The following is a 26,121-nucleotide window of genomic DNA, read 5'->3' as shown; positions in this document are numbered from 1 at the left end:
GTTTATATTTAGCATTTTCTATACGCGATAACATTTTGAAAATAATTTGACTCTTTTGAGCTGTTTACGGACATTGCCAGTTTTCAATTTTTTTAGTTTTTTTTTTCTATAAATATCAATAAAGTATTATCTGTTGGGCCAAAAAGTGTAAGAAATCAATACAAGGCTCCCAATGTACTGTTACAATATGAGTTGAAAAATATAAAAAATACATAGGCACACATTTTTTTTATAAGCATTTAAAGATTGAATTTTGACAAAATTTTTCAAATTTCAAATTGAATAATTATTTTGTAGTTAAAATTGTATAAAATGTTCAGCTTTTATATGTAAGGCTTGAAAATTTAAAACAAGATTCCACGTAAGTAATTAATACTGTTACCAAAAAATCTAAAAAATACATGAGCATAGTTTATTTTTATAGTCATTTTAAGTTCAAATTTGGACGAAATTACATATTAAAAAACCTAGAATAACTATTTTAGTTATTTTGTTGTGATTATATAATATTATTCGTGGGTCCTTGAAACTTCTAAAGTATACTATTATATATCTATGATAGTATCACGGTTTTTGTTGTTGATGTATAACGCGTTATAAGTACCTAATGGATATTGTGATATGATTAATTTGGAATTTATTATAGATACCTATTATAGGTCCATTTTTTTTTTAATACCATAGATAAGTATATAATATGTCTTATACCTAGACTGACATACCATCTCCCCTCAGAATCGTTTTTCTTATACAGTGACCCACTTGTACAGCAGAGCGACATCCACTTACCCACATTTTGTTTATATTTAAGTTCATATTTTGTAACATATCTGATGATTCCATATTTTGATGTTTTTCAATAATATTAAATTTGTATAAATTATTACTTAATAATTATAATTTAATACGCCAAGCAATGGGGGGGGGGGGGAGACCGAAGGATCACTCGGTAATAACCGAGAAAGAATTACCAAATTTTAACTTTATCGATAGTGCCTACTAATCGGGGAGATAGGCCACTATATACACACGCCTGACCGACTTATACTATACGCCTTTTCACGCGACGAAGACACTATTGTGAGGATGTGAGGTGACGTACATGGAATTTAGGACAATGCAAATTAGTTATGGGGATCGGGGGCCCTGTGGTCGATCCGGTTTGGTGCGATGACCACAGGGTACAAATATTATAGTTGGGAGTTTACTGACTTACTGAACTTAAGACACTAGGTATATATACATATAATATATAGAGCTGGCGTCTTGTGGTGACGGGAGTTCGAGGGTGACGCTGGTCTCGATGTCTTAGACGGCCTCCCACACAATGTACCCGTTAATAAAAAACTTGTTATAGTCCCGTAAAATAACCTCATTTAAAAAAATGTATAAATCCAAGAAAACCCTCAACAAACAGTCAATGATATAATATAATATAATATAACAATATAATATCAAATAACACCAATGATTCATTACCGTAAGTATATATTTTTTTAAATATTTTATTTTATTATTTAATAATATAATCAAGCTCTTTTGTTACTTTTTTGTAATCAGTTTTATTTTATGTAAACCAAAATAACATTTTAACTAAACAAAAAATATAAAACCACTAACTAAACATAACTTAACAATCTCTTAACCACATGTAGTTTAAGTTTAAATTTATTAATTTCAGGCGTCTATGCCAGAGTCAGCAAAACAATTACATCAGCAGGTTTTCCTAGGTAAAATTAAAATCATTACCCACCAGAACTAAGGAGCTTTGTCTTAACAATACATTTTTACTCTGCAAAATCATATAGTTATGTTGGGAAATCATTTAATAATGTACTTCCTCATACACAAACAATTCAGAAATGGTATGAAAGTGTTGACTGTGCCCCTGGATTTAGCAAAGATGCTTTAGTTGCTCTTCAAAACAAAATGGAAAGGGCTGAAAAAATTGGTAGACATATTGTGTGTTCACTGATGTTAGATGATATGGCAATTAGGAAAAAAAATATAATGGATAGGTCATAAGTTTTCTGGATATGTCGATTTTGGAGCAGATATTGCTGATGATAGTACACTAGAAGCTAAAGAAGCTTTAGTTATTATGGTAAATTATGTAAATGGACATTGAAAACTTCCAATTTCATATTTCTTCGTTGATGGTTTAGGTGGTGGTGAAAAAGCTAATATAGTAAAATGCTGTTTTAATAAGTTTTGATAATTTTTTTTTTTGGAACTTTTCTTTTTTAATTGTTTGTTTTGTGACAAAGTAATCTGTTTCATTCTCATAGTGATGTAGTATTTGAAAATATTAGTCATTATTTCAGTTTTATGATCACTACAAGGAAATGTCAGTAAATCACCGTGTTCTTCAAGAACATGATAAATTGTTTTGTTAAAAACTGGTACTGCTCCAACACGAATATGTTCCGAGATATATCACATGGATTGAAACGTAACTCGCACACTCGTGATGTTGATAATACATCTTTACCATTAACTTCAGATAGAATGTTGATCCATTCTTTGCGAATATTTGGATTTTTTAGTAAAGGAAATAATGAAATTTTTTAATTTTTTCATTATGTGAAACACAATTTATTACACAACACCCCACCATAATTGTGTGTATTTTAAGATAAACGAATTAAATTAAAATTATAAAACTGTTCAGTATGAATCTTTCTCAAAAAAGTCACGTCACCAAAGTCAAGATCAAACAGACACAATTATTATGAATTATAATTATACTATGTTTGGTAGGTTTAAATGTATAATAATATATTTTACGAATCATGAAAAAGGCGGGAAATTAAGCTCCTGTTAATGTTGATTAGCATACCGATTTATAAATTTCTCGTTTTGAATACCTAGATAGCGCAAGTGTTGACAAGAACTCGGAGCCCCCCGTCCTCCGCTCAGTGTATACATTAAGGAGGATTTACCTCTCACACCCTCCAACCGTATCGTTTCCAGTCCCGTATATCTTAGCTCGTGGCTTATACGGTCAAAAGATACGACCGTTTGATAAACGCGGAACCGTCGTTGGTCACCGCTAGCGGCAGGGTCGCGGGGATGTGCCATGTGCGGCGGCGGCGGCCGTTGTCTGTAACGATGCGAGCTGTGATCGCGAGAGCAGTGCTGCCCGTGTGGCAGGAGCAGATGCTCCCACCACGATTCGTGATCGCGTCGGCGGCGGCAGACAACAGCTGTCGGTGTCGTCCGGACGGCAATTTATATTGGCAGCCCTTCTCAGACGGTTGCTAACCGGTCGGCTCGCACATCGGAACTGTGCGGACTAAAAGAAAAAAAAAACCTGCAACATTCAGTGTGTCGGTTCCGGCGGTTGCGTGCGATTGTAAAATACGAATCTGTCGGCATAGCGATACGCGTCGTATAATTATTATTGTCCTCTGTGAACAGTTTTATTCGTTTCGTGACGACTGCGCTCCACCGCTGCCGGAGAGAATTCCGTCACAACAACATTGTCGTCGTCGTTTTCCGTTTGGTCGTGTCCGATTTACAACGGCGTACAGTGCGCGAGGAGTTCAGCAGCTGACGCGACCCGCGAGAACAAAGACTCGACAAAGCCGGGTAACGTACAATGCGTTTGATTATATATTATTATATTATGTTTTTACGGTATTTTTATTGTATCGTTTTGTTCGGTTTTCCACGGCGACGGTGACTATAATATTATTATTGTCTCGTCGTCGAGCGACGAAAACGTCCGAACGCGAAAACGTTATTAATTGTTTATTTATTGAATAATATTTCGTTTTCGCGTAATATTGTGGCAATCGAAATATTATTATCGTTGAAACCAAAGACCGTCTGCGGAGGTGACAGTCCTACATTAACTTAGGTATAGCATTTATAATACACGCTCGAAAAATTCAAGTCACATTTAGAAAGAAATGGGTACCTACCTAAATATTCTAACTCAATGATTAACATTTATAGGTAGGTACCTACGATAAAAATGTCGACAATATTATAAATTATTCTATTGGACATAATGTGATGATAATATTAGGTATTAATGTCTCGTCGTCGAGTTCGAAAACGTCCGAAAGTAAAAACATTATTAATTGTTTATTTATTGAATACAATTTCGATTGCGACAATATTACGTGAAAACTAAATATTATTATCGTTAAAACCAAAGGCCGTCTGCGGAGGTGACAGTCCTACATTAACTTGGGTATAACATTTCTAATACACGCTTGAACAATTCAAGTCACATTTAGAAAGAAACGGGTACCTACGATAAAAATGTCGAAAATATTGTAAATCATTCTATTGGGCATGATATGACGTATTCGGTATAGTGATGATATTATTATTGTCTCGTCGTTGAGTGACGAAAACCTCCGAACGCGAAAACATTATTAATTGTTTATTTATTGAATAATATTTCGTTTTCGCGTAATATTGTGGCAATCGAAATATTATTATCGTTGAAACCAAAGACCGTCTGCGGAGGTGACAGTCCTACATTAACTTAGGTATAGCATTTATAATACACGCTCGAAAAATTCAAGTCACATTTAGAAAGAAATGGGTACCTACGATAAAAATGTCGACAATATTGTAAATTATTCTGTATTATAGTGATGATATTAGGTATTATTGTCTAGTCGTCGAGTTCGAAAACGTCCCAATGTGAACACATAATTTAATTGTTTATTTATTGAATACAATTTCGATTGCGACAATATTACGCGAAAACTAAATATTATTATCGTTAAAACCAAAGGCCGTCTGCGGAGGTGAGAGTTCTACATTAACTTGGGTATAGCATTTATAGTACACGCTTGAAAAATTCAAGTCACATTTAGAAAGAAATAGGTAGGTACCTACGATAAAAATGTCGAAAATATTGTAAATTATTCTATTGGGCATAATGTGACGTATTAGGTATAGTGATGAGATATTATTATTGTATCGTCGTTGAGTGACGAAAACGTCCGAACGCGAAAACATTATTAATTGTTTATTGAATAATATTTCGTTTTCGCGTAATATTGTGGCAATCGAAATATTATTATCGTTGAAACCAAAGACCGTCTGTGGAGGTGACAGTCCTACATTAACTAAGGTATAGCATTTATAATACACGCTTGAAAAATTCAAGTCACATTTAGAAGGAAATAGGTACCTACCTAACTATTTTAACTCAATGATTAACATTTATAGGTAGGTACCTACGATAAAAATGTCGAAAATATTGTAAATTATTCTATTGGGCATGATATGACGTATTAGGTATAGTCATGATATTATTATTGTCTCGTCGTTGAGTGACGAAAACGTCCGAACGCGAAAACATTATTAATTGTTTATTTATTGAATACAAATTTCGATTGCGACAATATCACGTGAAAACTAAATATTATTATCGTTAAAACCAAAGTATTTTAAAGAAATAGGTACCTAACTTTTTTAAATTCAATAATTCAAATTTATAAGTAGGTAGGTACGTTAAAAATCTCGGCAATATTGTAAATTATTCTATTGGGCATGATATGACGTATTAGGTATAGTGATGATATTATTATGATTATTATTGTCTCGTCGTTGAGTTCGAATAGCAGTGATGAAAACGTCCCAATGTAAACACATTATTTAATTGTTTATTTATTGAATACAATTTCGATTGCGACAATATTACGCGAAAACTAAATATTATTATCGTTAAAACCAAAGGCCGTCTGCGGAGGTGAGAGTCCTACATTTACTTGGGTATAGCATTTATAATACACGCTTGAAAAATTCAAGTCACATTTAGAAAGAAATAGGTAGGTACCTACGATAAAAATGTCGAAAATATTGTAAATTATTCTATTATTTGGGCATGGTATGACGTATTGGGTATAGTGATGATATTATTATTGTCTCGTCGTTGAGTGACGAAAACGTCCGAACGCGAAAACATTATTAATTGTTTATTTATTGAATACAATTTCGATTGCGATAATATCACGTGAAAACTAAATATTATTATCGTTAAAACCAAAGACATTTAAAGAAATAGTTGCTTAACTATTTTAATTCAATAATTCAAATTTATAAGTAGGTAGGTACGTTAAAAATCTCGACAATATTGTAAATTATTCTATTGGGCATGATATGACGTATTAGGTATGATATTATTATGATTATTATTGTCTCGTCGTTGAGTTCGAATAGCAGTGACGAAAACGTCCCAATGTGAACATATTATTTAATTGTTTATTTATTGAATACAATTTCGATTGCGACAATATTACGCGATAACGAAATATTATTGTCGTTAAAACCAAAGGCCGTCTGCGGAGGTGAGAGTTCTACATTAACTTATGAATAACATTACTAATACACGCTTGAGAAATTCAAGTCACATTTAGAAAGAAATAGGTAGGTACCTAACTATTTTAATTCATTAATTAAAATTTATAGGTACCTACCTACGACAATATTATAAATTATTCTATTGGGCATAATATGATGTATTATAGTGATGATATTATTATTGTCTCGTCGTTGAGTGACGAAAACGTCCGAACGCGAAAATATTATTAATTGTTTATTTATTGAATAAAATTTCGATCGCGACAATATTACGCGAAAACCGAGGCGAAAACTAAATATTATTATCGTTAAAACCAAAGTCATTTAAAGAAATAGGTACCTAACTATTTTAAATTCAATAAATTAAAATGTGTACAGTAAAAATCTTGCCAACAGTGTATACATTATTCTATTAGGTATAACATTATGACGTATATTCAGTGGCGTTTTCGTACGTAATCTTTAGCTCCTTAACTTTACAAAAACATATTTTTTGTTGCCTAGTTCCTACAATTTTATATTTCCTCAGCTGTAACATTTTATAACATTTAACTTGATAACATTCTCTTGACAATTCGTATTACTCTGTGGCGGCAAAGGTTTATTAAAACAAATTACAACAATAATAATAATAGTAAAAACCGTCACGAACGATGATTAACTATACCAATATATACCTGTGATCTGTGTCATATAAATGTTTACGTGGTAATAAACAATCCTAAATATTTACTATTAGGTTGTAACTTTTAGATAATTAATAAATGTTATATGAAAATAAATAATAATATGGGTTGTTTGATTTTTTTAAATTGCCAAGTATATACTTACGAGCGTAAACGTGCGTATATTTTTTTACTATTTTTAAAGGGTGTACTCTAATATTTACCAAATGGTAGAACAGTCTTGAGAATTATTTTTATACTTAACACTTTCACAGTCAGCTTTAACGTTTTATAACATTTAACTTGATAATATTCTCTTGGCAATTCGTATTACCTACTCTGTGGCAGCAACGGTTTATTAAAAAAAATTTCAATAATAAAAATAGTAAAAGCCTTCACGAACGATGATTAACTACACCAATATAACACATGTGATCTGTGTTATACACGTTTACGTGGTAATAAACAATCCTAAATATTTGCTATTCCGTATTCGGTTGTAACTTTTAGATAATTAATAAATGTCATATGAAAATAAATAATAATACACAATAGGGATTGCTTAATTTTTTTAAATTGCAAAGTATATACTTACGAGCGTTTACGTGCGTATATTTTTTCTATTTTCACAGAGTGCACCTGCTCTAATATTTACCAAATAGTAGAACAGTCTTTAGTATTATTTTTATATTTAACATTTTCACAGTCAGCTTTAACGTTTTATAACATTTAACTTGAATGTCACGAACGATACCAATACCTGCGGTATAACACACTTGTACGTGGTAATAAACAATCCTAAATATTTACTATACGATTCTAACTTTTAGATAATTAATAAATGTCGTATGAAAATAAATAATAATAATTTAATAATCATTTTTTTAAATTGTGAGGTATATGTATACTTACGAGCGTTTACGTGCGTATATTTTATACTTCGTTTTATACTATATTTTCACAGGGTATAATATGCTAATATTTACCTAATGGTATAAAAGTCTTGAGGATTAGGTAATTTTAAATTTAACACATAATATTAATATGGTTCCGATTGAGCAAAAGTTGTTCTCAATTTGGGAATATTTATTTATATTCACATTTTTTTTAAAAAATCTTGTGTTATGTCTATGAGTATACGGCGAATTCATAGTATTCATATGCTTACATAATGGTGCACAGACAAATATAATAAACAGTCTCTAAAATTGTGTGTAATGGGACACACCTTGTGCGTAGTACGAAATTTAAAAGTGGGTAATTCAAATTCAACCATTATAATATTGTGTATAATTTTATAACTCCACATTTGTTTTTATATTTTAATGATTTTTTATCAAACTACATTTTTATTATTGACTACATACTACACAGACAGTAGACACACAGTAGGTAGGTACCTACGCATTTAACAATACCTATTTTGTGTTGTAACTAACTATTAGTTATTATTATTCGTATTTCATTGTTATTGGGAGTAGTTATTTGATAACACATAGAAGTAGCGCAAATAGAAAAAATGTTTGGGGGGGGGGGCTCTAGCCCCAAACATTTTTTTAAAAATCTATAATCGACATTATAATACACGAGATAACACATATTATATTTTTTTTTTTTGAGGGGGCCAATCCTCCCTAAGCCCCCATCTATTTGCGCCACTGTCACTGCCAGTCTTATTATTTATACTCAACATTAATTCTAACCAGACACTTATAGGTAGACATATATATTAATCTTAGTCACTGGGTTTTTGTATGTCTATACGGGCCTCTGTCACGGTGTATTAAGTAGGTACCTAAGTATTATTAATAAGTGAAGGGAAGTAAGATCAAATATTTTTAGTTATTTACAATAATATATTGAAACAGTAGAGTGAAACCATGGTTTGTTGCATGGCTTGTTTAATTAATGAATTTATTGTGGTCTCTAATTTAATAATATGTTTTTTTAAAAGCAGAACCCCAGAGGTCAATGCCATATGAGACTATATATTATGCACTATTGTACTGTATTAATGTATTAAAGAGTTTTATACTATAACTTAAGTAAGTATATCGCTCACTGCTCAGAATATTTTTTAGATTATTTTCCGTTAAATTAATATACTGTCTACAGTACACACATATTCAGCGGTGTAGCAAAGGCGTGCTCAGGTGTTTTTGATGGGAGGTTGGTTTGAAATTTTTTTTTTCAAACAAAATATTTATTAAAATTAGTGCACACGTAAATTTTTCAATTTTTTTTCTTTTCGAAAAGCTATGTATTACCACCAGTTAAAACGATGATGCAAAAATTAATTGCCAGAAATTGTAAGTTTTTTTGGCATAGGTAGCCTTCTAAAGTTCACCATTTTCCGTGTTTTTACGCACACTCACTGCGTTTATTGTTTACCGCGCTTATAACAAAATTAAAATTTTTAGATTCTGAGTGGAACGATGAATGTATTGATTTTACAATGATATGTGTTTTTTTTTTATTTTTTTTTTTTTGTGTCTGTGTACACGATAAGTAGTCGAAATAATGCTACGATTTTCAACTTCAGTATCTTGTTCGATCAGAAAGTGAATATCGTTGGTGCATTGGGGAGGTCAAAATTTAAATTTCCCAGTAGTTTTCAAAAACGCCGGGAAAAACAAAAGAAAAATTAAGGAAAAACGGGAATTTTTACGCAAAATCTGTTTTCGAGAAAATCGATTTTGGTTTTTGGTGTAACTTTAAAACAAATGACCGTGGATACATGACATTTTCAATGGTTGTTTATATTTCCACTTTCTATACACGATAACATTTTCAAAATATTTTGATTTATTTTGAACTGTTCAGAGACATTTTCATTTTCCATTTTTTTTTTAGTTTTTTTTCTAAAAATATTAATAAAATTTTATTTGTTGGCTAAAAAAGCTTGAAAATTTAATAGAAGGCTCCTAGTATATTGTTTCAAAGGCAGATGAAAAATATTAAAAATCGTTAGTCACAGTTTTTTTTTATAAGCATTTAATGGGCGGGTATTTGGCATCACGTTGATATCTTAGTCGTGTCTTATACAGATAGAGTTATAAATTGTTACGTAATGTCCAAAATAATTTCAACAACCTTCTTCTTGTATCATCACTAGTATTTTTGTATGTTCAATAATATTATAAATCGTTATAATTTGAGCGCGGATTTTCTATGCAATTCCTTTTTACATTTTTGGGATTTTTGTCAGTAATCTATAGATACGAATTCTAATAGTCTTGAGCTATTATTGCGATTTTTTTTCATATTACTTCGTATATTTAATGGTCATTGCATATTTCTGCATAATTTTACAAAATTAAAAATGTATATTATACAAATTATGGCATATTATTGAAGAGTAAATTTAAAAAATATATAAAACAATAATTTTTTGTCAAGCATCCAACTTAATAATACATTTTGTAGGCACTAAGTGATTTTTCATTTTAATAATATTAAATAATACTTTACAACATTTTTTGTTTAATTGTAATTCTAAGTTATTTAATTTGTTTTAAATTATTTTTATAATGCAGTGTACTCGGCAGTGTATAATTATTATTATCAGTATAAAGATAAACGCCAACCAGTCCTATACTAACGAATGTGGAAAATCGCTTAAAACATAAATCGTAATCTGTAAATATTTTATTTACACAGACCTTTGTAGTCCTCAGGTGACGACCGAGACCGAAGTTATAAATCGGTGACATGTCCCGGTGTACCATATTATGCTTGTCCGTGGTGGGGGCCTCCTGCACTTCAGCTAGTACCTATAGATTCTATTACGCTGAACGTCGATGTATCGAATTTGTCGTAATCTCGAAATCAATTGAAATCCCATTGAAATAATTACCATTATACCTCGCATTATACCGACCTATAAATGTCCTATTTTTATCTACCGATTTCCAACCACCCATATTTAATGCGTTAGGTACCTGAGCAACACTTGGATTCTATAATGTTGCACGCGCCACCGGTCGTCATTAACTAGATGTTCGATAATGTATGGCGTATTATTTAGCATAATCGCGTTAATGTAAAATTTGATTACCTATACCTAATCCATTAGCTTTTACCTCGTTTCTTTCATTTATAATAATTTATATTCTGGCAAATTGACCTATGATCAAGCATAAAATAACTTTTTCACCCTTCTGTTTGATTACGTAACTATAATAAGTACCTCAGTACCTGTTTTAATAAAATATTACCTACAATTTGAAAATAATGTTAGATTACACTTAAAGATTGCAAGATAACAAACGTGTTATGACTGATATGAGTAATATACTATTATGTCTTCGTAAATAAATGTAATTAAGTAATTGTCTAAAAAATTATTTAACATACATGTAGGTATATGTAAATGTCGAGGTAAATGTATATGTTCGTTATATGTATATGTTTTATTACACGATTGTTACACCTATATATATTTTATATACTGATGCCAGCTGATCTTGCATGGTGTGGTCTGTGACAAATTAAAATATCCGTGGATTCACCAACGACTTAAACTCTGTTAAATGTAAAATGCACTAATTGTTAACGGTTAACTCAGTCATTTTGGCGGTTTTGACCAAATATAAAGTATAGAACTAAAATTATATCAAATTATAATACCTAACTAATATGGAAACCGTAAATAAGAAATAACCGTTATTCGTTTTTCGTGAAAAAATTCGTGTGTGAGCCCCTCTTTAAAATGCGAATTTCACAAAATCTTTTATTAATACATGGTAACATGGTATTATACAAAAATGTCTGAAACCAAAATTTGAAATCAATTTTGTTCGCGGTAAAGTTGTCCAAAATTAAAAATATACATAGTATCGAAATGGGAATTCACTTAGCTCTAACTTTTTCCCAACAATTCTTTGTAATTAATAATTAATTATTTGCGTACAAGTCTGAGGCATTTTTATTATAGATATTTTTTGCTTATCAAAAAACAATAATCAAAAGACGTATAAAAATATTTTTAATAAAATTTTAGAAAAATTTATAAATTAATATAAGAATTATGCTTACTGCTAGCATAGAGAAGTCGGATTTTTATGTATTATTATTTATTTCTATAAAATATACTTTAGTACCTAATACCTATAAATAATAATACTTATAGTTAAATAAGTACTTACTTATAAATATGGTTTGCCAGTTTTAAAAAAAAAAAATCATTTATTAATTATTATTATTATAAACGCATGTACCCCATAGGCTCAAGTACAGTATAGTTAACTTGCGATAAATCTTAATACTTAAAATTACAAAATTAGCATACTATAAAACATTATATAAATTGAATTCATGATAATATTATAAATATATACAACCTTCAACATAAAAACAACGATAAAATATTTATAAAAAAATGAAGGAAACTTGGTTTAACGTGTAAAAGCCTTATATATAAACAAATAACGAATGGGTTAATTTTAATTCAATCATATAAAATCATTGTATACTAAAAACGATTCTGAGCGAAGACGGCTAGTCAGCCTATAATATTACTATAAGTACATTTTATGATATTTTAGTTATTAAAGTAATTTATTTTACTATTATCTACACATTAGTAATACTACATATAGGTTGAATTAATTTTTGCGAAAAAATGCGTTTGAAAATATTATTGTGTGTATAGAATATAATCAGATGGAGATTAATCTTTTTTTACTGCTATAGGCACTAAAAATTTGCCGCTCCTATATTAGGTAAACAAGTTATAAAATCCCCTTTAAAATACTCTATTAAAATAAACAATTGTACCTAAATCCATTTCCATTTTTAGACTATTTTTTTTCTCGCTTTTAGTTACTTAACCTTGGTATTTTGGATGTCCATTACATTTTAATGAAAAGCTACAATGTTAATGTTTATGAATTATGAACCATCATTAAAAAAAAAAATTGAAACCATTGTTTGGGACATTAAGTAAAACATTAAAATTTACAATTTTTTTTAAAATTATATGCACATAAAACTGATATTATAATACATATTTTTATATAACAATCATTAACTTAGGTAACTATTTTAATTTTAGAAGTTGACGTCTTGCTTTTAAAATATTTTCTTACCTAGGTACTTGGTGATTTTTAAAACACACGACCACACCACACGCGCCTCCACGATCTTTTAAACACAGACCGGACCAATATCCAAAATAAAATAATTATTGCTATATGACCATGTAGGTACTTTAAAATAATATATGTACAACTGCATTTCTTTTTCGTAAATATAAAGTGTTGAATGAGGATTATAATATGGATCGACAAAAGTGAACAAACACAATTAGTTACAATAATAATAAGTAATATTTCACTATAACTAAAACACATAACTTAGTATAAAAAGTAAATTGTCTTTGAACAATGTAAGTTCTATGCTTACAAGACATACATGACGTACACATAAGAAATACTATAGTTCAGCACCTACAGAGTGCAATATTGGTCGTCTTTATATACAAGTGTTCTTATGACCCTGTTACAGAAATACGTGGTGGCGTGATTTACATTTACAATAACAATTATGATGTACATTGCACTTGCGCATATGCAATATGTTGTAACATTATATAATATATTAATAATTATACTTTTAACACAACCCCTTAATTAGTAATTTATATAAACTAAAATTCCATTTGTCTAACACCCATTGCTAATCGTAGTTTCTCAAAACGCTCCTTTTGAAGTGGCTGCCAGTATATCTGCTAACTGATCCTCTGTTCCTACCTCGGTTCCTACGAACTTTAACTGAAAAATATTTTCTTCAAATTTCTCTCTGATGAAATGATATCGTATATCAATATGTTTTGTTCGTTTGTGAAATTCTGGATTCTTTATCAATCGAATGGCTGATTGATTATTTATATATAATGCTGGTTAACTGCCTTTCCCAATCGTTATGCTGTAAATAATTTTTATTAACCAAATTATACGTTTAATCACTTCACATGCTGCGATGTATTCTGATTCTGTTGATGACAGAGATACACTATTTAGTCTCTTTTATGTCCATGAAATGACTGATGATTCTAATTTGAATAAATACCCTGATGTTGATCTACGTGTTTGTATACACCCAGCATAGTTATATGCTCATAGTCATTATATTATTGTCAAAATATAGACCATAACTTATTGTTTTCTTTATGTGACGTATAATTCGTTTAACTAGGTTCCAATATGCCTTCAATGGATTAGATAAGAAATTACTTGCATAATTAACCGAATATACTATAGAGTCTCGTGACTTGAGATAAAAACAATAAACTCCGTACTGCTTGTCGATAAAAAAATGTTTCATTGTTTTGGTCTGATATAACGTTTTCTAGGTCAATACTGTTTGACCTACTTACTGGTATAGATAATTACTTTGCACTGTTTAAATTAAATTTTTGTATAATATTAATCGCGTAATTGATCTATTTAATAAATATTAAACCATCTTTTAATTTATATATATTTATACCAAGCAAATAGTTCAATTAATTTTTCATTTTGTGCAGCTATTAACCCATCGTCTACAAAAATAGCTAAAATAATTTTATGATCTTTTAAATTATTTACCAATACGCAAGCTTCTGCTTCACTAGATTTTTAATTGAATTTACCTAAAAATTCGGTAAATCTACTATCCCTTGGTGCTTGTTTTAATCCATATAAGCTCTTCTTTATTTTACACACACGATTAGTATTATCTTCATATCCTATTGGTTGTACCATGTAGATTTGATTTTTATATTTGATTTCGCTTATTTGATTTTTATGCCGGTTTCATGCCTCTTCATCGGTTTCTTTATCCGATAGTTTAGTTATCGTGACTCCTGGTTTTGTCCATTCACCTATACATAAATCACCTAACTATTACTAAGTTAATTATTACTGTCATCTGGAACTTCCACAATGGTTATCCTTCTGCGTTCGTCAACTTTGACACGCTGACCGAATCTTCCATGATTTGATCAATATATGAACTGCAAAAATGTACCTTAGTCTTTTAGTTCCCCGTTAGAACCTGACAATTTCCTTTTGTTGTCCTGTAATGATCACTGATGATGATCTGGTAATCTAGTGATCTGGGCCCATAACCTGTTGAGGATTATAATATGGATCGACAAAAGTGAACAACCAACACAATTAGTTACAATAATAATAAGTAATATTTCACTATAACACTAAAACACATAACTGAGTATAAAAAGTAAATTGTCTTCTATCAATGTAAGTTCTATGCTTACAAGACATGTATGAAGTACGCATAAGGAATACTAAAGTGCAGTACCTACAGAGTGCAATTGGTTGTCTTTATATACAAGGGACCTTATGACCCTGTTACAAAAATACGCGGTAGCGTGATTTACATTTACAATAACAATTATGGTGCACATTGCACTTGCGCATATGCAATTTGTTGTAACATTATATAATATATTAATTATACTTTTAACATAAAGTAATTCATTTTACACTATTTTTTATACGTATGATGTGTTTAATAAAGCACTACAAAGTGTTCCGCTCTAGGCTGCTGCCTACCGTACATAATTGGTGGCTCTGAATATAATTATATACTTTAAAAGAAAATCCACGGAAATCTTTAGTTTTTAAATTATAACCTTTTGAAGTTCACGATTTTTCATTTTTTTCGCAACAGTATCCGCGCATCGTAGTCGCGGTAGAGGTACATTTATTATTTCCCAGACTGTCCTGTTGAACATATCGCATAATTTCGGTTGACTGTTACGTATTAAGCCTTCGTAATAATATTATAATGTTCCTGCACGTGTACTCAAAAACAAAATATTTGTAGCAGATTTTATTTGCCAATAGGGGTACGCACGTCATACACCTTAAACTCTAATATTTAATGTACAATATAATTATTTATAATTGTTCACGAGACACCTATTCACGTATGAATAATAGTATATAGTATATACCTACATTTCAATTAGGTATTTATAGGTACTAGTCATTTCAGTTTTTGAGAGGGGGCAACATTTTTGATCAGCCCATAATAAAACTGAAAATATCCGCTCGCTAACATTATTAACGTAAATGTTATCAACACTACGCAACGATTACATTAAATTACAAATAACCTTGGTGCATTTAACCAAAACATGACATTTTAGGACGTAAATACATAAAACGTTTGAGCGTAATATTTCCCTTCATAATACCACGTTTGCATATTATATTAACATATATGCACATTGCACATAAATTATATTAAATCTGAGCCTTTAAGTGTTACCCAGAACTCAAAAGACATTAGTTGAGTTGGCTCAACAGTCTTCCAATAATGTTTTTTTTACATTTAAATCTTGATTATTAGTTTATCATTTATTAATATTATTCTATTTATTTATTTCTATTGATTATTTTTGTTTATTTTATGTGATTAATTAATTTTTTTTCCGCAAAACATGGTCCTGTTTTTTTTAAATAGGTAGTTCAATATATTTTTCAACTTCAGAAGTTTCCCAACGTTTTTGAACAAACTTTTGTTTTTCTTCAGTTTCTTTTTTCGGATACGCTGTTTATAAAATTGTTGGTTATAACTTGAATGAAGAGATTCCGGGCCGTTAGTAAAGTTGTTCTTGGGTATAAAAATTGCTCATCGGCACAAATAACAGGTGGAAATGGTGAATATTTAGATATATAAATGTCAAATATATAATCAGTAAATTCTTCCACATCGGGTTATAGACTTAAGCTCAACAGAACCATGTACAACTCAAACAGACACTAAAACACTCAAGCCCAAAAAATGTTTAAGCCAAACACTTGTAGTTAGGTATCTATTTTCTCGGTGTAATGCTTCAATAAATGTTTGCTACTTTGTATTTTACGAAACCAACTTTGATCTAATGTGGAAAATATTTTTGGTGGATATATGAGCTGATTTTTCAAAATCCGAGTGGAGAAATTTAAATTCTAAACTTTGACCAAAAAGTCATAATAGTCTAGACATTAGTTTTTAATTGTAGTCAAAAATGTTGAATACCTACATTTCAGTTGATTTTGATTTTAAAAATGCAAAATTTAACGGTACATGAAATTCATTTTTTCCAAATATGCCGTGTACATTTTTAAAAATAATTTTTTTTAGTACTTATTAGATTAGATTACCCAAGGCTTTAGAATATTAGTTACAGTAACTATTGTGCCCAAACGTGTATTCATAAATATGACCAAACGTGTAAATAATTTTCAGTTAAATTATTTATACTGCGCCCTAACCGGTGCTAGATTATTTTAGTTGTCACCTTAATTATAATAATTTTCTACTAATCTACTGCCCGATATCTAATTAGGATTGTGGAGGGGGGGTTGTTACAGACCTGAAAGAAGAAGACTTCCTACAAGTCGCATTTAACTCCGTTTTTTTATTTTATTTCAAATAAAAGTGTAGATAATATAATTTGTAAAAAATCTTGAAATTTCAATAATTTTAAAGACATAATATAATAAAGTTTGAGAATATTGAAAAACGAGTTTAATGCGGTCTGAAGAATATTATCCTCTATTAGTTATTATATGTAACCAATATAAATACCTAAATATAAACATACAAATATTTGATTTTCGTGAACAAAATGCATGTGTGAGATACCCTATATGGGTTGAATAAGGATATTACAAACTTTCCCTGAGTCTCATTGAATCTATTTATATACATTTTATTGAAAACATTCTTTTTTATATTCAGGTTACTACGTTAATTGATTTTTATATTGTGGTCCTCATTATAAATCATTGGCCTACCTGGACAAAAACTTCTAGAACCACATCTGCTGGTTATCAGTTATTTAAAATAAAATTTGAATATAAAAATTTTATTTCTAATCTAATGTTGATAAATTATTTTTTTACAGATCAAGAATGTATACCAAACGGGAAATCGATAAAATGCTCAACAAGGCTTTTTTTAAACAATGTTCAGTTTCTTCAGTAAAATTAAACGAAGAAGACATTCACAATTATAAATTGTAAGTTTATTTTTATATTTATGTTTGCGTAGTAAGTATTGTATAGTATATGCCTACAAAACTAATATATTAGCCATTTATTTTGGTTCAATAAATGTTTGAAAAATTCGTAACATCACTGAATTTAGAAATTTAAAAAAATAATAATTGTAAGACCCTTTTTGAATCCATGATTAAATAATAATAATAATACACTTTTGAATACATTGAAATTTTTAAATAATCTTTTATTATTCTATACTATGAACATTAATTAAAATTAAAAAATTATATGACATTTTCTGCATAAAAACATTTATCTTAAATTACTCATTTAAGCTTATAATTCAAATTTTTTTCAGGAGCTTAAAAAAGAATAAAGATAATTATAGCAATGAACCGGCTAAGAAAAAACCTAAGCTGGATACAAATAAAAAAGATGATACTGAGGAGGTACCCATAGTAATTAATTACGAAGAATCAACTGAGTCATCAAAGTCTCCAGCTAATAATGTAATTTATAAAATCCCGAACGTTAAACCTAGGAAAACCAAGTCTTCTTCAGCTAAAAATATATTTAAAAAAAACGAGGTCATTGATCCTAGTATAACCATGCCTGCATCAAAACCAAAACAGGGAATAGCTTCTACTAGTACTAAGGAGGTACCAATAGTAATTGATGACGAAGAATCAACCGAATCATCAAATTCTTCAGCTAATTATGTATTTCAAAAAAATCAGGCCATTGATCCTAGGAAAACCATGTCTTCATCCAAATCTAAAAACGAAATTGCTTCTACGAGTACTGAGGAGGTACTCATAGTAATTGATGACGAAGAATCAACTGAACCATCAAATTCTTCAGCTAAAAATCTATTTAAAAAAAACGAGGTCGTTGATCCTAAGATAACCATGCCTGCATCAAAACCAAAACACGGAATAGCTTTTACTAGTACCGAAGAAGTAACCATAGTAATTGATGACGAAGAATCAACCGAATCATCAAATTCTTCAGCTAATTATGTATTTCAAAAAAATCAGGCCATTGATCCTAGGAAAACCATGTCTTCATCCAAATCTAAAAACGAAATTGCTTCTACGAGTACTGAGGAGGTACTCATAGTAATTGATGATGAAGAATCAACTGAATCATCAAATTCTTCAGCTAAAAATCTATTTAAAAAAAACGAGGTCGTTGATCCTAAGATAATCATGCATGCATCAAAACCAAAACACGGAATAGCTTTTACTAGTACCGAAGAGGTACCCATAGTAATTGATGACGAAGAATCAACCGAATCATCAAATTCTTCAAATGTATTAGCGAAAATCTCGGTCATTGATCCTAGGAAAATGATGAATGACGATAAATATATATGGTACATCAACGTATTTTTGGATAAAAAACCAGTCAGTACCTCTGATAAGACTGTTAAAAGTGCTTTAAATGAAAATTTTAAGTTAATTGAAATTGAAAAATTATATAAAAAGTATTATAGTAAGTTCGTACAAGATACCATTGTGGTTATTGCTAATTTATACATCATATATGCAATGACATATATACGATACGTAGCAAAACTTAGAACATCGTTGGAGGATAAATCTGAAGCTGAAAAACTAAAAAAAACGTATGATGCCAAATTATTTCACGAAAAACAAACAAAAATTTTGGAAAAAAAGGTGAAGATCAATTTAACAAACGTCGTTTCATTATTTTTTGAATCAGATTTTGAAAAAGCATTTAAAATGTTTTTTCTAAGTATATTAACTGTAGTTAGAGTTTTAAAGCAGCCAAAATTCTGGAAAGGCGACATATTCAAAAATTTGTCACAATTTTTATTGAATTGTTTGAAAAACTATGAATTAAACGATTCTAGAGTTTTTTCGATGTTACAGTCCAATGATTTTCGATTAGACTGCATCAATATTATGTTGGAGATTGAAGGTAGTAAGGATAATGACCCTGGAATCACTGATCGCTTAACATTGTTTTTCGTAACATCAGTAAACAGCCAGAAATATTTTCAAAAAATTGTTGATGCTATCGTCAGTGAATCTGAGGTAGACCTAGAAATATTAATCGATGAGGCATCTTTTCAATGTTGCGTTAATTCAATGTTTAAAGATCCTATATATCCATCAAATGTCCAAGAATCCATTGACGAATTACCAGTAACAAGTACTATTCAAATCCCTATCAACTCTGATGAACAACACAGCGTCATAGCTAAAAGTCCAGATGGAACATTCCAGTAATTTTTTTTTTTTTTGTTTAATTACTGTTTCGGGCAGTTCAATTGCCATAAAAAAAATACAATTTAGTCTTATTTTTAATTTTTAGTATGTTTTATTCCTTGAAAGTAATTTTGTACCAACCTATTTTTACTTTTTTTCTCGCCCTTCCCCCTCCTGGTTGTTATGGACACAAATAACATTGTAACTTTACCAATTAATGTTGACAGTTTCTATGCATTTTTCACAATACCTAACTAATAATAAGGGGATTATAACATAGGCCATAAATATTTTAATTGTTTAGCGATAGTGGGCAATGGTCATATTGTGAAATCCAATAGTGAAATTGGTTTTTCTGCGTAACAACCAGTTGCTTATTTTATACAGAAGCCAGATCCATAATTGTGTTATTTTTAACATATGATTTGTGGTCAATCGAATTTTTCGAACGATGACAATAACGATCCTAAGAAAAAAGAATGTACAATTATTTAAAAAACTATGTAACTGTAAAAATAATGTTTTATTTTTCGGTATAAACGTTGAATTTAGGAAATTTATGTTCAGCTGAATTTCGTGTTGGCATTAATATTAGTGCGAATTGACTTATAAACATATTTGAAGATAAGATCTTTATTTATGATTCTACGTTAGTTTTTCATGATATTTTAGTTTTCAAGCAAGTTGAGAGCATTTTTGTATTGTAATTAATTACATATTCACTTAAACTATGTTCGGTAAGTTTCCGCCTCAACTTTAAACTATTGACTTAAAACTTATTTGCAACAATTCGTTACGCCAATTTTAAAATTATTCAAAACCTCCCATTCTCATGAAAATTCGATTTATCGATGGAGGTGGATACAAAATAGGTCAGACCATTTGCCAGGCTACCTACAGCCTTCCGACTACTACCGATGAAGCTAATACAAGTTAGGCTAGACGGATCTAACTTTAAAAAAATACTAATTCAAGGTAGGTATAAAGCATTGGGCAAGAGAAAGAAGACCAGGGCTGTTTGAATTCACAAACTAAATTTGACTCCCAAGAAATTCAGATATTATACATTTTTCCAGTCCCTGAAATATCAATTACGTCATAACTATGAAAGGTTGCACATTTCTTCATCAAAGTTGCAAAAGTTGATAAATTGTTAAAAATGTTTGAGGTTAGTGCCTACGAGTATGTGGTAGGGCTGTATGAATTTGGCTCCACCAATATTTTGCATAGAGATTACGGCAAAAATGTAATGTTAAATATAATTTTTTTATTCTGGTTGAAAAACGTTTTTAATTAGTTACAAAAAAGATTGGTACAAGTTTAGTATAGTCATCATAAAATGGTGGGGTCATTTTCACACAATTATTAGGTTCTTGTGCTGCAATATAATATTGTTATATACTCATTTTTATATCATAATATTTTAGATGGTTTAATTATAATCGTTAATATTAATTATTATTATGATTTTATTATATAAAATTGGGGTACAAGCTTAACGATATGGTTTTGCGTGAAGTTGGCACTGAGTTCAAGAAATCGGATTTTCCGCAGAATGGGAAATTTCAGAATTGACGTAATATAATATTGACATTGGTTCAACTTTGAAGTTAATTGCTCAAAGTGGTGATATTAACTTCACGAATATATTTCCATTTGTTTAAATATTAGAATATTGTTAAAACTAATAAACTGATTCTACCGAACGATATTTTTTATCGTTGTACGTTTGAATGGCAGAAACAATAAACGCATTTACACTAAAATAAAATAATATATTATGAAGACTATAGTAGGTACCTAATAAAAAAATTTTATAAATAATCCAATTTAAAGAATTGACAACATTTATTACATTGAACATATACATATTATTTAGTAGTTAAAAATGTATAAAATGTTAAAAATTTAAATACCTAGCTATGATATTTGAAAGATAAGTGAAGGTTTTTATATTATTCGTAAATGGTCAAAATCTAAATCAAAAAAATCTAAAAGGTTATAAAAACATAGTTCTTTTTTTAGTTGTTTAAAGTTTAAATTTGGAGGAAATTACTTATTAAATAACCGAGAATAATGATTTTAGTTATTTCGTTGTAATTTAAAAATACTATTTGTGAATACTTGAAAGTTATGAGAAGAATATTATTTCAATAAAAGTTCAGATTACTGGCTAGGTACCGTATTAATAATAACTATGGCCCAGAACTTGATGCATTTGAATCTTTTTTTTTAATGCTTACATACGAGGTTCGTCTTTAAAGAACACCCGACACCTACTAGATCCTTCAATTCCCGGATTTTTATTTCTCTTACAACATAATCATCATTTAATAGTATTTACATGGGTATACAATCTTAAAAAAATCATAGTCGTAAGTAAAACATCAATAGAATTTTTTAAGTTTTCTTATTAGCATAAACTTTTAGTAACTTAAATAATGTCTTCAATATTAGTTTTTATTATAATCTATAGGTTTATAGGTCTATACTATTTATCATTAAATCTCTGCTTTTAAAAATCAACAACTTTTAATTGAAATTCAAAATCCATACCTACTTGTTACTTCTTACTAGTTATAAGTTCCTATTCCTTATCTCTCTGCTGTACGTATTGATTGTAATTAAAATTTTAATTCCAGTATTAATTAGTTCCGTTGTATTTTTAGAGATATACCCGGGCTAAATCGTAAAAAGTCCCAAACCATTGGTAATACCGCAGTAGAATCGTCGACTGTAACAAACCAGCCATTAACGAAGTCATCCCATGAATCACGCACTCAGGAAGTTTGTTCTGAAACGTATACCCCTAAAGTGATTCAAATTACACGTGTGAAGTCGGTGCACTCAACTCAAAATAACAATACCGTGGCAAACCGGCCTACAGCTAAAGGTCTCAATATTGCAGTTCATGACCAACAAGTTGGGCCATCAAGTCGATTGCAAATACCTAGCAATAGTGTTGGTACTGACAACAAATTTTCTAAGATACCATTTCTCAAAGTACGTACAATTCATAATGGGTACATAATTATTTACAATCGCTTAACAATATTGATTTTTATAAAAAAAAAAAAAAACAAGAATGAGTTTTTTTTAAAAAAAACTGTGTTATTGACCGAGCTTAAAACATCCGAGTGCTTCACTAATTTATTGTTTTAATAAATTAATGTGTGTGGTTTTAAAAATCCATGTTACAAGTAAATACTAATAACATGCTTTAAATTGCATCCACTTTTTTCTTTCAAAATTCATAGAATTAATAGATAAAAGAAATTAATTAGCTATTGTCTTTCCTAACTGACTAAACGCCGAATAGTTTATGATTAGATGTTATATACCTATAGCCAACATACCATCCAAATTAGTTAAATTTATGACTGACTAACGACTTAGTCGACTACTAACTATCAATTGAAGACTTTTTTTCTAATAATAATTTGAAAATGATGGGGTAAAGTAATTTTATTTTACTATCATACATTAATAATACAATAACTTAATTAATTTTTGCTAAAAAAATTGCATTTGAAAATGCAACATAACATACATAGGTACATTACATTATTTTTCAGTAAGAAATTCGTAAAAGTTTTTCTTGCATTGCTAACATTAAACATTTTAATAGAAAATTCACCATGAGTTTTTCTATATTATAGAAAAGTAACATATTAAAGTAACAAATTACGATCAAACGATTTTTGATATTTTATTGTAATTCCAGAACTAATAACCGTTGACACTTGAAATTTTCACAAAATATTTATATCGGAAATTTCTATACATGGTAAAATTTTTCAAACTATTTTATACTCATGAAAAATTTTTAAAATGTTTTCTTTTTCTAGCTAACATTAGAAACTCTAATAGAGGATTTCAACAAATTGTTCTACCTTTATAAAAAGTTCACTGGAAAGTCAATCGACAAAAATTAAAAAAACTAATGCAAATTTAAACTTTCTTATGCCTACAGTAAATAGTTCAAAAAAAGTCAAAATAATAAATTGATGGTGTATACAAAACGTTAATATAAACATTCGGTGAAAATTTTTGTTTTTAGAGTTACACCGAAAATCAAAATCTATTTTGTCAAAAACTGGTTTTTCAAAAAAATATCCGTTCCAAAACGTATTCGCCTGGTTTTACAGTGACATTTCAAAAATTATTTGTATGCAACCTACCTTTTATAATATTAATGCCATGTTTTGCTTACGATAATATTTTGTTAATATTTAATTTTTCTCGTGTGGAGGTACATTTAAACAAATAATCTCACGAAGTTATTTCATATTAAAATATGTTCAATTGCATTATTCAATCTACCACTAGCCGATTGATCACCTCTATCGGATTTGTCCACAAAAAAATATGTTGCTGTGAAGTAATTGCCATATTTAATATTTGTTAATTTTTACCCAACAAAATTAATCTATTATAGTATTCTGCTATAGAATATTAAAATACAATTATAATGCTTTATTGAATAGCATAGGGGATAGAGCATCACCCTGACTTTAACCAGATTCTATCCAGAATTCACCTGACAGTCCTGACTAGTCCTTTCACTTTGAATTTATAACACAAGTTCGTATTACTTTAACCAACTTCGCAAGTATTTCAAATTTTAGCATCACACACTATAAAGACTCTGTTAATTGAATCATATTTAGATACTCATAATATGCTTGTTTATCTATGAATAATATAAATTAGGAATTGATTGAATTCAAATTAGCTTTTTTCCATTAATCGATTTGTTATGTGAATTTGGCTCAATGTAGATTTACATTTCGAAAACCCTGCTTGTTATTCTTCCATAATAATTTCTTTTGTGTAAGGTATGAGTCTATTTATGAGCTAATTTTTTAATACATTTGATAATACTTTATCTAATGCTATAATTTCTGCATTCCATTACATCTTGCTTTTTGTTTATTGGGCATAACAGAGAGGTAGGTATTCCATTGTTGTGGTAGTGTATCTTCTTTTCAGATTTGCAAAGTATAATAATTAATTTTAATCTATTAACATTTTATTATTATTTATTTGTGAAAATTATTTAAGTACCTATAATACTTTTTAAATTAAATACTACATACATATTATATCATTTTTTTGTAAGACTGTATTTAAAGACTATTATTTTTAATATATTATACATTTTAATAACTCAGAAACCACTTATAGGAATTTTGATTTAGAGGTATTGAAGTTTAATACAAATAATAGCAATTTTAACATTCTAAAAACAATTTTGTTATTATTATTCTTTTTTTAGTGCTTCTTGAACTCTTGTAAAAACAATGTAAATTTAATGTGCAGTCATTGTAAAGTGGTGAAATACTGTTCTCGTGCGTGCCAAGTAAGAATATTTGAATAATGAATATAATATTTTGTAAAATAACTATAATGTTAATATATTATATAATTTTTTTAGAAACGTCACTGGTACTTAGAGCACATTTATCGCTGCGATGAACTGCTAAAAAAAAGGAAACAACTCCAAAAATCTCGCCTATAAAATTAATTTAACTTAAATTTATTTTAAGTTCAAAGTTTTCATAAAAATATTTCTATTTTGATTTTTCCAAAAAATGGATTACGCCACAGGACTGTTACCTTTTTGCGGTGCCGTGGAGTCCTTTACATCTTTAAAATTACTTTATCCGTATTATAAATCTTGTAAGTCTTCCTACCAATCCTTATTTAATATAAAACAAACAAAATGTTCTAATTTTACTATATTTGAAAAAAAACAAATATGTGATTCTTAATTTATAATACTATTATGTCATACCTGCCTGTAATTTATTAGGCATATTGTCTTTACTTGATTCACTACTATTAATAATTTTTATCTTGTAATATTATATGTCTAATATTGTAAAATGG

General features: G+C 29.3%; 2 protein-coding genes across 2 annotated transcripts; both read left to right on the top strand.

Annotated features, from left to right (window-relative positions):
- The first annotated feature begins 1,467 nt into the window (after positions 1-1,467).
- On the top strand, positions 1,468-2,128 carry LOC103309071. The gene is made up of 4 exons (XM_008183636.1): positions 1,468-1,480; positions 1,682-1,730; positions 1,809-1,951; positions 2,019-2,128. Exons 1-4 carry the CDS (start codon positions 1,468-1,470, stop codon positions 2,126-2,128), a joined length of 315 nt encoding a protein of 104 aa, XP_008181858.1.
- A 1,155-nt stretch (positions 2,129-3,283) lies between these two features.
- Positions 3,284-26,121, top strand: LOC100572091. Its single transcript, XM_008183635.3, has 6 exons — positions 3,284-3,591; positions 17,899-18,012; positions 18,354-20,246; positions 22,899-23,232; positions 25,508-25,591; positions 25,667-26,121. Exons 2-6 carry the CDS (start codon positions 17,906-17,908, stop codon positions 25,748-25,750), a joined length of 2,502 nt encoding a protein of 833 aa, XP_008181857.2. The 5' UTR covers positions 3,284-3,591; positions 17,899-17,905; the 3' UTR covers positions 25,751-26,121.

Source organism: Acyrthosiphon pisum, chromosome X (genome assembly GCF_005508785.2).
Source record: "Acyrthosiphon pisum isolate AL4f chromosome X, pea_aphid_22Mar2018_4r6ur, whole genome shotgun sequence".
Taxonomy (NCBI): Eukaryota; Metazoa; Arthropoda; class Insecta; order Hemiptera; family Aphididae; genus Acyrthosiphon; species Acyrthosiphon pisum.
This window is presented reverse-complemented; position numbering and strand designations above follow the sequence as displayed.

What these genes read in the sequence shown, in the direction of transcription:
- LOC103309071 (XM_008183636.1), top strand. An exon ending in ACATCAGCAGGTTTTCCTAG is followed by an intron (nt 1,731 to 1,808) that starts GTAAAATTAAAA and finishes AAAATCATATAG; the next exon opens with TTATGTTGGGAAATCATTTA. An exon ending in GGAAAGGGCTGAAAAAATTG is followed by an intron (nt 1,952 to 2,018) that starts GTAGACATATTG and finishes TATAATGGATAG; the next exon opens with GTCATAAGTTTTCTGGATAT.
- LOC100572091 (XM_008183635.3), top strand. Translation starts at nt 17,906, where the DNA reads ATGTATACCAAACGGGAAATCGATAAAATGCTCAACAAGGCTTTTTTT. An exon ending in GACATTCACAATTATAAATT is followed by an intron (nt 18,013 to 18,353) that starts GTAAGTTTATTT and finishes AATTTTTTTCAG; the next exon opens with GAGCTTAAAAAAGAATAAAG. An exon ending in AGTCCAGATGGAACATTCCA is followed by an intron (nt 20,247 to 22,898) that starts GTAATTTTTTTT and finishes TTGTATTTTTAG; the next exon opens with AGATATACCCGGGCTAAATC.